The sequence below is a fragment of the Taurulus bubalis genome, assembly GCF_910589615.1.
Source record: "Taurulus bubalis genome assembly, chromosome: 8".
NCBI classification, from domain to species: domain Eukaryota; kingdom Metazoa; phylum Chordata; class Actinopteri; order Perciformes; family Cottidae; genus Taurulus; species Taurulus bubalis.
Window position 1 is genome coordinate 16,221,979 of NC_136596.1, and position 17,908 is coordinate 16,239,886.

At 40.5% G+C, this 17,908-nt stretch overlaps 1 protein-coding gene across 1 annotated transcript in view; it reads left to right on the forward strand.

Moving 5' to 3' along the window:
* Positions 1-8,147: 8,147 nt before the first annotated feature.
* mvb12bb (multivesicular body subunit 12Bb) overlaps positions 8,148-17,908 on the forward strand; it is a gene marked incomplete at both ends in the record, with an annotated part of 29,767 nt that continues 20,006 nt past the window's right edge. Inside the window, 5 exons of the mRNA XM_079223029.1 lie at positions 8,148-8,240; positions 13,340-13,435; positions 15,169-15,259; positions 16,314-16,443; positions 16,592-16,702. Of these exons, the coding sequence (XP_079079155.1) occupies positions 8,148-8,240; positions 13,340-13,435; positions 15,169-15,259; positions 16,314-16,443; positions 16,592-16,702 (521 nt within the window). The remainder of the gene's footprint in view (positions 8,241-13,339; positions 13,436-15,168; positions 15,260-16,313; positions 16,444-16,591; positions 16,703-17,908) is intronic.

Below are 17,908 nucleotides of genomic sequence, written 5' to 3' on the forward strand. Positions count from 1 at the left end.
TAGTCAATATCTGTAATTCTCTTTCTTCACTCTGCTGTGTTTTTTTTCCCCCTCATATTGTTTAGTTGAAAAGACACCCGTTCATTTAAATAACACTTTGAAGGCCAGATTGTGATCAAATTGAAATGGGCATTGTACATGTTAATATCAATATCTCCACCCTGGAGATAGATTGTCAAGGTGGCTTGTTTTGAATGTATATCTTATTTACACAGTGAGAGACGTGTATCTGGGTGTGGTATACTATTGCTGTTCTTTTAACCCGGCTTTCCAGAAAACACAAATGTGGACCCCAGGTTTAGAGAGCACTTTTTAGATTAAGGCTTTGTGTTGTCCATATTTAACCACATCGTGAACACAGTTTGAGAATGAGAAAATCTCCACCATTTACTTCAATTAAAAGAAAAACTACATTGTACCCATTGACCAATTGAACACAGAGACAAATATCAGCATACTGATAAATACAAAGGATACATTTCGGTATTGATTTAGGATTAATGTCATTTGATAATCTAATAATGGATTATGAGAAGTCATAATCCGTGGATCCAATTCTACATCAGCATCTGTGTTTGTCTATCTGTGATATGTAACGCATGACAATGTGCAGACACATTTTAAAGAAACAAAAAGACATTATTTGTACATGCATTTTGCCAACTGAATGTTGGGTTTTGTTATTTCTGGTATCAAGAGCTCCAGAAGTAAAAGGCACATTTGTATTCTTTGGAACACTTCCCAAACTTGGATGAGCATAAAACTTTCTGAGTTAAATCATGTCAGCAACTGCTACGAATTACATTGAAATAAATTGTGTTCTTTGAAAAAAAGACAAAGGTAGAAGCAAACAATTAGCCACATCTACGAGACATCTCGCCAGGATCATTGCAGTGGGAAGTATCCCATTATCAAGGTGAAAATACTCCACTGATGGCAGACTGAAGATAAAGAGTATGCTTTGCACAAGCCTGTTAATTCATTCATAAGATTAAATCTATTCACTTTCACATTCTAGGTAAACTATTGTACCTTTATTATCAGAATAGTTTAATTGAGAGCAACCATCTGCTATTCATGAGCACCTTCATGACAACTATGTGAACACTAAATTGCAGGTATATGAATGTTTATCCGGAAGGGGAGCAGTAGCCAGGCAGTTGGTAAAGGACAGTTTATAAGGTGATGTTTCCAGCATATAGTTGGGGGCTCTTTGCAGGGATCTAAAAACATGTTTGCATTGCAGTTGCAAATGTGTGTTTTTCTCTTCCTCATAATTCTGCAGTGTAAATTACAATAGACTTTCTCACTGCAGATAAGTTTGACATGTTATAACAGGAGTAGCACAGGTGTATTCATTAACATTAACAATGGCTGCACACAATTTAGTTCAGTTCCAGTACTGTGCTATTGTGCATGTCGGCCTACTCATTAGTGTCATTAGTTACACCTGTGCTTCTCCTGCTTTAACGAGCTAAGATGTTTTATATGAAAGATGTCTATTGATGCCTACTTGAATTATAATTGGAGTTACTGTGTATATCCTAGGTGACCACTGGTGTATCCATCTAGCCAGTGGGTGAGAGGAAGGGCTCTGAGCTGGCAACGAACTGTGTGAGAGGTGTGTCAGTGTGAGCCACCGTGGGAAGGGAGAACATGACAGGAAGATGAGTGAAAAGTGCCATGCAACACAACGTAACTTCCCCTCCAAGGAGAAAGACATGATGTTGGCTCATCAAGTGTAATGCCTTCTTACCTAACCCAACTATTCAGAATCCATGAAGAATTTAAATTTGCAGCACAAGGTACCTGAGAAGAAATATCTAATTGCACGACTGAGCAATGACTGAAGGGTGTAGTAATGGACTGAATGGTGACGCTGTGAAACACCTTGTTACAAACTGTTTCCTGGATGCCATCAGTCACACTGCAGCGGGGAAATAGGCCAGCAACAGGTAGTCGACTTTACACCGTCAATGGACTCCAACCTCTCTGTGTGCTTCAGCACACAAAGTCAGAGGGTCCAAAGGAAAAGGACGAGGACGAGTGTGGGAGCAACAGACTAATCATACCGCCCAAAAAATGTTTGCAGAGTCGATATTGAATACCGTTGTTGAGGTTACTATTTATCTCATGCCGGCCAAGTTGGCACGCACATCTGGCGCCGGGTACTTAGTGCAATTATTTATGATTTCCTCCAAGATTTAAAAGCTCTTCGCCCGGCCTTGTAATGCAGTAACTGATTGCACTGCTAATGTAATTAAGGGGAGATTATGATGTCCACGTGGCACACCAGATGGTGGCATTCACAGCGATGGGGGAAGGCACAACTGGCACACCACTGCACAAGGGCAGTGAGGCGCAGTCAGTCGGAGCAGTCCAGACTCCCCACCAGACGGAGGAAAGTATATGTGTGTATACATGCGTATGTGTGTGGTGTGCATGCGCAGATGCGTATGAGTGTATGGGTGTGTGTATGATGATAAGTTGAGCAATAAAGTGGAAGCTGGTAAGAGAAGAGTGTATGTAAAATGTACCAAATAAATGACTTACGCCAGACTGACCGTCTCTAGGTGCACAATATTGGCTTACTCTCTCAAAAATGCACCATAAAGGTCAAATAAAGACTGTTTGATCTCGGAAAGTTTTATTCTACCTATACAGTCTATGTTTTCTCTACAAATGTCAAGGATTACAAACTGAATCTGACAGTTCCTACATTTTCAACGTGTGCAATGCTGTGCTTAGGCCAAGAAAACAGATGGCATAAATGGAAAATTAAATTACATTTGGCAAAGCCATCATGTTTCAAGAGATTTTTTAGCCAAGGCAACAATGAGAATGGACCAAACTGACCTTTAATTAGAAAAAAAGCATGATATAATAGCGCCTTGCAGGGCCATATCCTATGGGGGCACTAAGGGAAGGCTTCTTAAAGCTCGTTATTATAAGCTATTCAGGAGACACAGGGATTTTTTGTATATGTGTAGACAGAAAGGGGGCAGGGGACAAGGGGGGTGCGGGTCATATATGAAATGAGACCTGCAGATTTCTACACAGCCCATAATGGGTTCGTACGGGTGACGGGGACATTGGGGCACAGTAGATTTCCCAAGTTGAGATAGGGATATTATTACTCTCGGGGTGGCAACACAGAAATCTCCATCTTCAGTCCCCAGACTAGTGTCAGCAAATTACAAAACACAGTGAATGACCTTTACACAAAAAAGGAAACCTTTGCTGTTTTTTTTTCTTCATATCATTTGGGTGCAAAGTTGTTCACTGAGGCATCATTTTGGTCCAGGGGCTCTTCTGTCATCCACTGATTACCGCTCACAACTTCGACATTGTTAAGACCCACCAAAATATGTGTATGATATTTTGTACATGATAGGATGATCCACTGTTTATGGGGTCGACTTGAACTGAGATGTGCAATAAAGCATATTTGAAACAAAGCGTGAACAAAGAAATCACAGTTTTAATGAACCTTTTCAAAATGCCAGCTGTAATGCCGTGCATCCTACACTGGCTGCTCCCCCACAGAAATCTGCCACAGCCATCATTCATCTTACCCCACAATCCTCAGCATGCGATGTGCCGCACATTAAAACACTGTAATTGCTGATGGCTTTCACAGTTAGCATGTGTTGCTGATATCTCCAGACTCTCGTCAAGTGTTTCATCACCTATTCCATAATTAGACCATTACTTTAGCAGGTGTACCTCTTCTCAGCCGGAGCATGTGTTGGTGTTTTTTCCTTTTTTTCCCACTGACACCTGAGATTTTATCTTATCAACTTCAGCACTGCCTCAATTTCTACATACAACGAGTATTCCTGTTTCAGTAGGTTGTCAACACCTTGATCTGGAAGCATGTGTTTGTGGGATTGTGTGTGTGTGTGTGTGTGTGTGTGTGTGTGTGTGTGTGTGTGTGTGTGTGTGTGTGTGTGTGTGTGTGTGTGTGTGTGTGCGTGTGTGCGTGAGGTGGGTGGTTGTGATCATGGGGGGGTGTTACATCTTACAAATTAGGTCTATTATAGAAAGAAATTCTCTTCCACTATGCATGTAACATTCTCTGCTACAAAAATAATACTAAACCTAACATTTCTCATCTCTCATCTTTCGATGGCCGTCTTCATCACTTTCTTATTGGCATACAGGAGTGCATATGGTGGTATCAATATGCATATAGTATACCACTATATCTTATAGCCTCATGTCTTACTCAAACCTTCAAACATATCTCGAGATCTCAAGTCTCCCCCTTCATGGAGACTTCTGGAGTGGGTCAACGAGCCCTCTTACCAGAAATTAGCAACATGTTAGATAACATTTAGTTGAGCCAAAAGGCACATGTGCACACACACACACACACACACACACACACACACACACACACACACACACACACACACACACACACACACACACACACACACACACACACACACACACACACACACACACAAAGCAGGTTGTAAGTGTATTGATGAGCACCATAGCAGCAGTATATAGTGAAATTGCATACACTTTTGCCCCTACACATACACTTAAAGGCTCAAGAAATGCTTTGCCCCCTTTTTAGTTAGATGAGAGGATTGATTCCACTCTCGTGTCTGTACAGCAGCTGGTTAGCCTAGCTTAGCATAAAGAGTGCAAACAGAGGGAAACAGCTTGCCTGGCTCTGTCCAACATTAACACAATTCAACTACAAGCACCTCTAAAGCTTAATAACAAAAATAGGTTTTGTTGTTTAATTCTGACAAACAACGTTGTCACTGTGAGATTGCCTCACAATTGTGGAGCAGGATGTTATTGCGCTCAGCCAAGAATGGCACATAACCCCTGTGAAACCACAACGAACAAGCTATATATCATGTTAATTAGAAAGCGTGAGAATTGCTGGAGGATTTTGCTATATTTGGACGGAGCCAGGCTAGCTGTTTCCACCTGTTTCCTGTGTTTGTGCTAAGCTACATAGCTTTTAGGTACAGACATAAGAGTGGTGTTGCTCTTCTCTTATCAAGAACATATTTGTCAATATATAAGTTACTAAGGAGTGGAAGAAAGTGCAAGGAGGTTTTGTAAAAGATAATCATGATGTTGTTTTTGAATTGCATCTAAATATAGCCAACTGTAGTGGTGAGAGATCTATAATCAGAATATAAAATAGAACTTATCCAAAGAGTGTAAAAGAAGGCCATGGCATGTTTGCCTGTTGAGAAGTCTTATAGAAGTATATTCAATTTAGAAACTAACACTTGTCTGCAAACAGGCTCAATGTTGCCTCTTTAATTAACACTAACAGTAAGTGAGGAGGTGGTGAAAGTTGCTGGTCATATGAGTTGGCAATTTCCCTCTGAGTGTCTCCTCTTTATTTAATAGAAGCGTTACAAAACTGGAAAAATGGAAAACTGATCCCACCATGTGCCGCCATGTAAGCCCATAAATACATTTCACAGTGTGTGGCCCCAATGAAGACACCATCCTGGCATATGGCACCATGTCACAAAACAGAGCAACACGTCTTTGATTTGAATAAATTAGGATAATAGTTGCACAATTAAATAATTTATTTGAATGGCATGATGGGGGTAGAAATAATAAACTTGGCGATGTGAAAGCATCTGTCGCCCCTCAATGTTTTGTACAGTCTACAAAGAGGCTTTCAAACTTTGTACTCTGGGAGATGTACATCCTAATGTTACAGCTAAGCTAATACATTTCTCTTTATCTTACTTTGATCTAATTACAGTAATGCCATGTGATGATCAGAGAGACAACCAACTGTCAGAAGGCGTGACCTGCAGATACATCCACATAATGATAGTCATTTGGTGAAGCACAACCTTAATTTAGTTACCATAGGCAAATTGGATCTCAAAAGTTATTGCAAAGAAATACACCCACGAGTGGCATTGTTGGCCCAGGTCTTGATTCTCTGTGTACAGACAATTCAGTCGTACAATGTGAATTGCACATTTAGCATTCGTATAGCTCTCTGATGGTGTTTTCATGTGATGTTCTCTGTTTAATTTAATCTCAAGAATCCAGTGGTTCTGTGCTGCACTCATTGACTGAGCAGTGTGTTGTGATGTTAAACAACAACTTAGTTGAGCTATAAGTATAACTAATTAAAACAATTTGAAGCAAGGACTTTGAGTAAGTTTAACTGCAGGCTGGAGTTAGGATAGATTTAAAGTATACTCTCCAAAACGTTCAATTATATGCAGAATACTAGGTGGGAAGTGATGGGGACCACAGTTCAAATGTGTCCAATGAAATAAGTAAAAAGAAGTAAAAATGGCTTTGATTCTTTACATGAGTTTAATTATGTATACTTGTTTTCCCCCAGAAAAGAAAGCCACAAGGAGATTCTGACTAGAAACGGGTTTTGGTTAAGTATCTATTGTTATCAGTGGCATCCGGAAGGCTGGCGTGGGTCAAAGTCCGAAGTTGAAAAGGTGACAGCCCTCAGGAAGAGACCGCCCACCTTTCTACTAACATGTACACAACACACACACACACACACACTGTTTTGGATTTCATTCCCGAACGGCTCAGACAATTTCAGGTTGGCTTACAGCGATTACTATTCATATATGTACTCAAACGTAGTTAATTTGTTTTAATTAAAATACACGGTTGTTGCCGGTAGTCTTCACGTGGACCTCGGTGCAACGTGACGTTATCACAGTCACGCACTAAGGCCATGATAAGTTAGCGTCAGTTACAGCAACGAGTCAGAATCACACGAGGAGTGCTGCGTATTAATGAATAGCATGAGCTAAGGATAACAAGATGTATTATTTTATTGTAATTGTAAGGTGACCTTGGGTGCCTTGAAAGGCGCCTCCAAATTTAATGTATTATTATTATTATGATATATATATATATATACATATATGATATAAATTGTGATATAGTAATCACAGCACACGTACAGTGTTGTTCATGTCAATATGTGTATTAAACAGCCATAGTACATGTTTGCTACTTAGTAAACTTGTACATATTGTGACGATGACACTAATTCTCAGGTACATAGTTTGCAAAAGTTCACTAACTTTATAATTAGTAAGAGTAAACAAACCTCACAGTTACCATCATAGAAAATGGCAAACATATATTATGTTCTATTTAGTAGGTGTTTATGTTTACTATAGTCATCATGAACCCAGTATTGAATATTACAGACACATGTAGGAACATGCAGTTTTACTTTGGAGCAGGACATAAGTTTGGATAGATTTTTTTTCTTTGGTTTAGCATGGATGAGTCTCTGAGCCTTGATGTTGTGCTAGAAAACAAAGCTCATTTTGAACAAATTAATGTTACAAAGAGATCCTTCATTCTATTAGCTAATTTGCTATCCTGTTTCATTTGAATAAGTACGGCTATCTAACATTTGTTAAAGAGACAGCTGTTTCTGGAGTAAATCCTCTAATTGGATCAGTTTAATTGCAATAGATTCCGTAAACATCAAGATTGAATGCAGCAACTTTGTCAGTTAGTACAAGAATGCTTTGAAGTTAATCTAATAAAATTGCGTAAGGGAACCATTGCAAAGCCACTTACCCCGTAAAAAGGCTTGCATACCCATTAGGGAAAAATTCCCTTGGACAGAAATAGATAGCAATTGATTGGGACTTCCTTGAAAATATGTGATCACTTCACCTAATTTGTGATTTGGTGAAGTCATTGGGTGGTGTCCAAATGCTGTTTTGTCATTGGTCTCACTTGTCATTTGGTCCTGGATTAAGGGAGCACTTTTTCTTCTAGATCCTAATAAGCCTCATCAAGAAGTCAATAATGTGGTAATTTTAGCCAAGAAAAACCTTGTCCATTCTCCCTTTAATGACCCTGGAGGGAGAAATCCTTGTTTGGATTTCACTAGCTGCATTTTGCATATTGCATAATTTCCTTCAAATTGTCTCAATTTATTTTTAACTGGACCGTATTTGTCAAAGTAGAGGTTTGTATCTTTTAACACAATTGTCCCAAAAAATTATATTCATTGAATTTTGTGATGCATCTAAAGTTCTTTCTCGAGGAAAAAACGGTGGATCATTGTAGTACGTTTTCTTTGGTGAAATGCCAAAAGATGTGATGAGGCTTTTCTGTTTTTCTAACGCAGCTTTGACATGTCTGAAGTGAGCAACCAGCTGCCAGCCGACCCCGTCTCTGCAGTTGGAGTAATCACTTCACTCAACAAGGCCCCTGATGGCTACTATGTTGTGAGTATTAATTTTGAAGTGTTTTAGAACAGCGGTCCCCAACCTTTTTTGAGCCACGGACCAGTTTTGTGTCAGACAATATTTTCACGGACCGGCGAAAAATATGACGTAATAAATATGGCGTAATAAATATGGCGTAATAAACATGACGTAGATGATACGACCGGCATAAAGACAATTATAAAGTGCATGAAGATACAACTCAAACGTAACCTCTTGACAAGAGGTTACGTTTGAGGCAACGCACAGATGGATCTATCCGGTCATTTTTCAAAATAAAACATTTTTCTCTTATTCTTTCTCTGTGGCCCGGTACCAAGGGACCCACGGACCGGTACCGTGCCGCGGCCCGGGGATTGGGGACCGCTGTTTTAGAACACATAGTTTGATTTCATACACATGGAAAGCCTGTAAAGTTGTTTGCTTCTCCTTTTAATGTAAACAAAATAATAATAAATTAAAACAATTAAAAAAAGTATTATTATTAGTATTATTACATGTTTTGCCAGCCTTATCAAAGGTAAAACATGTCACTGATCAAAAGTCTGTCTTGAATTATAATTTTTGTTTTGTTTTGCTCACTGCTGTTGGCTGAACATGTAATTGTTGTAACTGCCTGTATAGCATAACTTACAGCCAGGATATTGGCAGCCTTCCAATGTGTTTTTTTAGAGCTGTTAGATTACTTATTCATCAAGTTTGCTTTGATGATTCGGAATATTCCCTTCCTGACATTGTTGCTGGTTGCCACTCGTATCACAGACACACCAGAGGCAAAGATTTAATGATGTTTGGTTGATGCCTACAGAGAGTCATTTAAATTTAGCCCATGTTTTCTCTAAAGCCCAGTACCACAACAACTTTAACAACGATAGAAATGTTTAAAGACGCAGTGTTGGATTGGTTGGTTTAGATTAACCTTGGTTGTGAAACAGTTGGAGAGGTTTAAAAAGAGAAGATCGCGAGTAAGTTAAACAAAGCACAAAACAAGCTCAAGGGCACATCTTTCTTCCTCTCTCTCGCTTCCTATTCAGACTTCTTCTTCTTGCTTTCACCCTACACCCCCAAACCCTCCCTCTTCCCCCTGTTTTTATCTCTTCCTGCTCCACCCTACACACCCAGCTTGTTCTAATCTCTGGCAGATGATAGTGGGTTGGCATCAGAATGAAGCCACTGGCAGGGAAACTGCGTGCGTTCACACCACACGGTAGTGACAAACACAGAGAAGCCCCATCAGACTTCCTCCTCTGCTGCTCCAGTGCGCCAATACATTTCAGCTGATGTGCAAATACTGTGCATATTCTGTGGGGCTTAAAGCTAGTCACTGACACTGGTTCAGCTCTGTGATAGAAACTCAGTAACTTGGAAATACTTTTTTTTTAGCCCCAGGCAGTACAGCAGCGGTTAAACATGTGTAAATAGTTTGGACTTAATGTATTGTAGACAAGATGTTACACGTTATCTTTGTCTTACCCTGTTTCACGACATACTTTGGGTGAAATAAGTCTTTTGGATTATGAAACCAAGCTGCCACAAAGACGTGCAAAGCTTTACAAAGCGTATGTTTGATAATCACTAAAAACATCCTTCAAGGTATGTTCAACATCATATCAACATCATATCATATCAACATCATATCATATCGACAAAATTCATACCTATGAATAAAAAGTAAAGTACAAATTAGCCTCCATAATGAAATTAAAGGCCTTTTAGAAGCACCATTTCAAATGCATTTGTCACATCTTCAAGAACATATTTTGAACTTGGCTATGTGGTCCTTTGTCTGCAGACCTTGAAGTACAAACACAAATATCATCGCTTGGCATCAGTGTGCTAATGCAGCACTGAGAAGGGGAAGTCTCAAGATATTATGCTGTATTGATTTTTTTTTTTTACCCATTCACACTAGACTTCTTTTAGAAATCCTCCTTAATACTGACTGCTTACCGTACTTACCATACTTTTTATACAGCAGATCAAAGGGCTGATTAACTCTTTTGCTCTCTGAGACGATGCGCTCACATCTCTGAACTTAAGCAGGTTGTTCCAACACTAGCGAGCACAGGCCCAGATCAAACACTGCTCCACTGGGATCAGGAGCTTTGCTGAAGCACCAGCAGCCACCCAACATCAAACACCACGAGCAGACTCATGCACACTGCACTCTGTGCATGGTTTGCAAAGTGGGAAATTGTGTATTGCAGACTCACCTGACCATTTGACACGTTTCACTCATAAACTCATCACTGTAAAGTTTGTTTTAAGAAACCTAGTACTATGATTAGTGAGGATACCCATCCTAACCCAATGCCCGCTTGTCCGTTTTTGAGTGAGCATCTGTACTTCAAATGAGTAGTTTGAAAGTTAAGGAAATAAGCTCCTTTGCTGTCTTGCCAAGGGTTAGAAGAATAGGTGGATCCAGAAGGACCTGAGCTTAGCTGAAGAGTGGAAGCAGAGGGAAACAGCTGGCGAGCTCTGTTTCAGACTCAAAACACTCCTCCCAGTGCCTCTGAGACTCACTAACTAACTAAAATGTTGTATCTTGTTTGTTTAATACGTACTAGGGTTTTAAAAATGTACCGGTATTGACGATAAGGCAATATGTAAACATGACATTTTGATATCATATTAATGATACACAGAAGATAATGTGGTGTAAATAAGCCAGGACCTCTTACTTTTTTTTAATATATGCAGTTATGGTTACAGACTCTCTTTCCACACTCCTGTTTTGAGTGTAGTTAATTTGCCAAAAAAGAAACAAAACCACAATAAACGAAGTTGAAGAGGAATTGTTCTGATAGCATTCTTTTTTTTTCCTTCAAAATTTCTATCGACATTACGATAAAATTGTTATCATTAATTATTTTGGCCACAACAATCTTGTAGTGAAAATCTGATATTGTGATAGGCCTCATTTGCTCACAAACAGGAATGCCAATATGTCTTGTCGTCATTGTCAGGATTAAAACAACTAGATACAATGTTTCGATAGGTGAGCTTTAGAGACACTGCTCGCTGTATTTTTTTTTTTACTTTGGAGAGAGCCGCGTTAGTCGTGTCCCCCTGCTTCCAGTCTTCAGCTAAGCTAAGCTAATCACCCCCTGGGTTTAACGTTAGCTCTGTACTTAATGCACAGACTGGAGAGTTGTGTCAGTCTGTTGCGTCAGTCAATGCACATTCCCCAAAATGTCAAACTATTACTGAAAGTCAAATTACTTTTCAAGTAACTGCAGCTCTGGTTCTTTTAATGTATTAAACGGTTAAAGATCCAAAACATTCGTCTCTGTTCAGTTTTTCTGTTCTTCTTTGAAAGGACTGGTTTGGTTTCCTGTACCTCGTATGTCTTTTTCCACCTGGTTTCACTCCCCAGAGGTTTTTGATTGTCTGCCTTTTGTATCTTTTTATTCGCAGCTGTGCCTCTCAGTGCTTCACAGTAACTTGTCTGTCTCCAGAGATCCTTCATAGGAGTATTCGGCACCCCCAAAATACTTTTTTCGTAGGTGGGCTTTCAGATCACTGTAAGCTTTAGATTTGAAGAAGTGGCAGTTGAATCTGTCATTGCATTTTAAATCAAATGATACAACCGTATTTCAATATCAGAGCCATGATGTTTCTTATCAGACGTGTGTTATTCTTCTCATAGAAGTCTGTGTCATGATGGAGCCATGCAGTGCCAGACTTGAAAGTATCAGAGAGGAGCCATCGCAACTTTACACATGCCTTTTCTGCCGTGGCTCAGCAAGTGGCGTTTCACATTCAGGCTGCGTCGCATCCTTGCTGCCGGCAGCTGTGGCAGGATGATGCCTGAGGTGCCTCCGAGGAGGATCGTGCCCTCGTTACTCCTCAACTTGACTTTGGGTTTCACAAAGCGAGCCCTTTGTTTACGCTGACAGGATGCGCTGGCTACTGACCTGGAAAAAGTGGCCAAGACGGGTTGTCTTGTAAGGAAGAGGGAGGCTGGTGATGTATAGGCTCCTTCTGGGACCTTTCATGGTACTGCTGTTGGAGACGCCCTGCAATCCCTCTCTCCCCTCATCTTCTGCTCTTTCTCTTTCTCTCATCCCACTATCTATCTCTGTTCCCCACTCTAGTCTCCGCTCTCATCCCAGCTAGTCACTGGTGGTTTTTCATGAATCTCCCCCATGCCATGTTTCCCCCAGCCAGTCACCGAGGTCATTCATCATTATTGTCAAGGGGGTAATGTGTGTGGGTGGGTGCAGAGATCTATGACTTCTTCATTTGAATGAACCTCATTAGATTGACTCTTCTTTGTAAAGGATCTCTTTAGAAAATAACTCTGGCAGTTCTTTAGGTGATTCTCACATTACAGCCAATGGAACATGACGCTTCAGCCGAGCATATTTACTGGAACGACGGAAGAGTCTCTGAGATGCAGTCTATTTTGTGATATCATTCTGCCCTGCATACCTACATTTACATAGCAATGTGATGTTGGACCTTGAGCTTGACTTGTCTATGCTGTCAATATGGTGCAATCAATTTTTTCTTTTACTTACTCTACTGATCATTTACAGCTTTGAATGAGCCTATTGTCCAAGGACGAGCTGCGTAGGTCTTTGGATTTTGACTTAATTAGACATACAGATGAAATAGCTTTAAATCCTTAGTAATTTATTCTTAGAAGTCGTATTGCATTACATCGTAGAGATAATCCACACAGGGAGGAGAGCTATTTCAGGTGCATGGGAAGTCTACATGTGTGTTGCTCAAAGGTTGTACTATGGTAGGTTTAAAAAAAACAAAAACATTTATCTCAAATATAATCCCTGCTCTTTCACAAAAGCACATTGAAGTTTGCTTTCCTTATTAGAGCAGATCCTTGTCAAGGCATCTTTAATCAGCCTGGTCCCTCGGGATGATATTTTTAGCCACCTTTTTTGGAGGCTAAGACTCCTTTACCCACGCAGAGCACTAATGAGATGGAGCGCTAGTGTAGGCAAGTGTTAATTAAGGCTAGTATGCAAAGGAAGAGGCAAAAGCAACACGCTCATGGCATACATACATTAACTTTATCCCACCTCCTGCATGTTTTTTTCTCCTTGTTTTTTTTTCTTTCTCTTTTTTCCACGTAGGTTGCACAAACAACAGATGGCTCTGACGCCGACCTGTGGAAGGACGGCTTATTCAAATCCAAGGTCACACGCTACCTCTGTTTCACCAGAAAAATTGTAAGTGTGAATATAAACTTCTCCCTATGCATTCTGCACTAACACCTCGGCTGGTGCCAGCAGTTATTAGCTCAGTTCTCTGCTGCCAGAATATCTTAATGCTCTTTGATCAGTGAAAGACCCATTTAAAAACCGTTGGCAGTGTAGTTTTGAACTTTTACATATAATGGATTTGCCTGCATATTCCAGATGAATAATACCTCAGTGAGATATTTTTCATGCTGTACGTCCTCCTGAGGATATTATTTATTATTTATTCATGGAACAATGAGCTGTATTTGAACTATTCCAATGTATTCAATCAACAGCGTCCCTGTAGAGAATCTGGTTTGCAATCAGTGATTCTTGAAAGCTGATGCACATATAATTGTTAATATAAAAATAGTCCTTTTTATGTCAACCATACTTTTCAGTATGGTTGTGCTATGAATAGATCTCCCTAATCGAGCAGCATTGACTCTTCATTGGCTGAAATGATCTTTTAATGTTCCTCATAATGCTGTTTTTGGAATCATCTCCTGCCTGCAGCCTAAAGCTGATGTGTTGATGCGTGGCTGTCAGCTGCTCCGTGGCCATAAATACACCTACCATTCTAACTTCAGCGTATACATCTTACTATTGGCTGCCTTCTAATTTGTTTCCATGGCTTGCAGGTAGATAATGCAGACATTGAGAACAAAACCTGCATTTGTGTTATCATTTTGTATCAGCTCAATCAAAGGACTTAATCAATTTTTTTTCAGTGTGTCCTCTAAAAGCCAGGCAACTTGGCAGCGGCTGCCTCGTGCCTGAGCTCAATCTGGTCCTCAGTTTAGTATATAGCATACAAATAGCCTTCCCCGAGCTCCTGTGTTTTATCTTAAAATGTGTGTCCACACTGTTTTAAAGACTTTGACACAAATGGAACATGACAGAGCCATCAACAAAGGCTATTTTGTCTGCCACTCAAAGGAGCTCCCACTGTAATTGTCTATGACAAAAACAGATTCTGTAAAATTAGCCCCTGAATTATGTGGGGGGAAGTAAATAGTTTGTGATTTATCATACTCTGGGTTGGAGGTAGAAAGCCCCTTTTGTCAGGCCCTGATGGAAGAAATCTCTCCAGAAAAAGGGGTAAACACACAAAAAAATGTTCCATGCATAGTAATAACATTCATCCATATTCCTCCTTAAATCAGAATAAAAACTATGAATAAAAAATGTATCTAATGGTAATGACTGTCGGGCAGCAGTAACAGAGAAATCCAGCCTTTTCGGACGCATCAAGTCACGCCTGGCTCACCCCACTCTCTGCTGCCGCTGTGTATTATTGCAATTTATTATGGCAAAAAATGAAAATGTAATGGGAGGCAGGGAAGAGTCATGCTTGAAAATGTCAACTACACAGTCCCTGATTGTTTTTAACCAGTCCCATTTTGTTGATTAGACTGCCTGCTCTGTCTCCATCCCGCAGCTTCTCGCCAAAAGGTTGAGAATGATTACAAGTTCACAGATGCATTCTCACTTTGCAAAAAAAAGCTATTAGAGAGTAATTACTTCAGCTATTTTGTCAACCCTTCTCTTTAGAGACTTCCCGAGCTTTTAGTAAATCATTGACTCTATTATCTCTACATTTTCTTTACTGAGCCCTGCAAAAAAACTGACTAACCTTTTCTTTTTCTTGCTCTCTGTCCTTTTAAAAGTTGAATTTGCATACATGTCTTTAAATGTCCTGCCTGCACTCTATCTGTTAGGGGGCTGACGTTGTTGTGGACATGAAGCTGATTGACCTAAAGGACGCGTTGCCAGAGGGCTTCACACCTGTGGAAGAAACATTGGACACAAGTAAGTAAAGAGTCAGAAGCAAACACTCGTCCCTCCCACCCTCTCGTTGTTTTTTTCCCTCTCCGACCAGCTTATGCAGAGGTCCTCGGGGGCAGCTTTGCTTGAGATAGTGAATGTTTTATGGGTGCAGGTTAGCTTAATTTATGGCAGACTGTGGGAATAAAATAAACATTTTGCCCAGGAGGTACAAGAGAAGAGAATCATGAGTCATTGTTTATCTCAGCTGGAGCTGTGCTTTTCTTTATGAGGGGCTTATTTATTTATGTATTTATTTGGGGAGAGGACGAGTGGATGGGGGTTATCTAATATTAATGAAATGCATTCCCCAATGCTTTAGTGCTTTTTGAGTGCTATGTATTTCCCCCTCACTATCCATGCCTTGGAAATGTAATAATATTTTGGTGTGGGGAGTGAGGACAGCTTGTTTATTATTTTTATTATCATTGCATTTACACTGCACTTTCCAGTGTTGCAGGGGAAATAAATGAGCGAGGCACAGATGCAATATAGAGAAGCATGGCAATGTTTTGTTTTTTTTGCCAGAAAGAAGAAAAGAGATTACGCTTTGTTTGGCTATGGTGTAATTTAATGTTTTATTACTTTATGTGAATCCATGTTTAATGTATACATGGGACATTATGTATGAGTTTCTGAATATCAGTTTAAATCTCTGTTGTGCACTAAAGCTGATGGAGGATTCTCTTGCTTCTGTCAAAATTATAATAACGCATGTGGATATTGTGGCTTCTCAATGTCCAGTTATTTCCCTTTGAACACAGCAAGTTATTCAGAAGCTGATATTAGCTCATCGCTGATTCTCAGACTGGTAATGACTAAATAGCAAAGCATAAGATTGATTATGATATATATATATATATATATATATATATATATATATATATATATATATATATATATATTTGTACACAGGTATTATTTTTTCCCTAGAGGTTCAACATATCTGTAGATGTTTTTTAAGCTTGAAACTCGGAGATGACAGAATTGGATACTGCTAACTCCTGTCTGACACCCTCATGTGCACCTGACTCATCAGAGGAAACTGCCATGAGGAAGAGGAGGCTCTGCGTGAAAATCAGCCCGTGTGCGGCTGCTGTGACGGCTGTATACGACATCCAGATCATTGCGAAGTCCAAGTACCATCTTGTTAACTACACCTGCGTAGGGTGAGCTGCTTGGCACTGGAAATACATTTAATAATTGTGTTTTGTATCTTCTATCAATCACCACATTTGTTAATTTGCATGAAGGATTAGTAGCTGTTGAAAACTAAGTGAAGCACTCGTTGTATGCGTCCCCGTCATCTTTCCACAGGGAGATAAACAGTATGGGGATATGGTACCGAATGGGAGATGTTTCTCAGCCTCGGTCATCCCTGGAATCGCCCAGGACAGCTAACGGTGACACTCCAGCCAACACTGCAAGGTAACATCATGCCACTCCATTCAGCAGCGCCTCTTGAAGTTTAACTTTCCTCCTTGCTTCCTTTTTTATTTCACGCTCGGTATGCTCTTGAGCTGATGTTACGCTCTGTACCACATGTACGGCAATGAAGAGCCAAGCAATTGATCACTCTCGGGCAATCTGCAGTAAAGGTTGTGGCCGGACAACAAGGTAGCGAGGGTGAACCGGAGAGACAGGCTAACTAGACAGGATCCCCCGAACAAGAACATGAGTTCAATGAGGGCTAAACTCCTGCTATTTGTGGGTTGTCCCGCGAGGCAGAGGCAGGTCGCTCCTCTGACTGCGGTGACAGGAGTGTTGTACTGTGCAGACAAAGAGGAGGAGATGTAGATGTAGCCCGGAGAGCGAGCGACAGCTGCAGAGGAAGGGAGGAGAGTTTCAAGATCTCCGCCATGCTGGAGCGTGCGTGTCCCTTCCTCTGCTCATGCAGCTCAGGCTTCCTCCGCCTCAGGCCTCAGAGTGAATGGAGCAACCCTTTGTACTGTGTCCAGATCAAACAGCTCAATTATTTATCGCAATGAAGAACTGGGGATTTCCACAGCAAATTGTAAATAAACAAGTGAGACTCCTTCGGTGTGGCGGCGCTGTTCGGTTTGCCAGCTTGAAGTGCTTTGCTTTGCCATCCTGTGCTGGGCTGAGTAAAAGCCACTTAAAGGCCACAACAGGCCAGAGCAGTGGATGCCAGCAGGCATATTCAAAACAGAGCTTCTGTTCACATGGCCACTCAGTGGGATGAGAACATTTTTTAAAGGGACGGCCATGTTCAAACTGGGTAGAGTTTTGTGAATTGTCCATATTTGGGAAATTGATGGTCAATAATCCTTGATGTGTTGAAGCAATGGTGGGCTCTCGGGCTCGTGTGTAGGCCTTCGCGACTCTTACCGGTAATCCTCAATTCTATTGAAGGCCACATTCAAGTTGGTGAGGCTCAGATGTTGGAATAAATTGTACCTCGAAGCGACTCACACCCCCTCCTGATGCCTGCTGAGATCACAGCCTGCTGTTTTTGTATTAACATTAAAATTCATTTCACAGTCAGAGTCTTCTTTTGAGAGTATTTCCATCCATAATGCACTGACACATAAGGACGGGACTGTGGGCAATTTAGACAGCGGCAGTTCTTTGACTATTTATTTGGCATCCCCTCTGTGTAGTTACATGCACTTT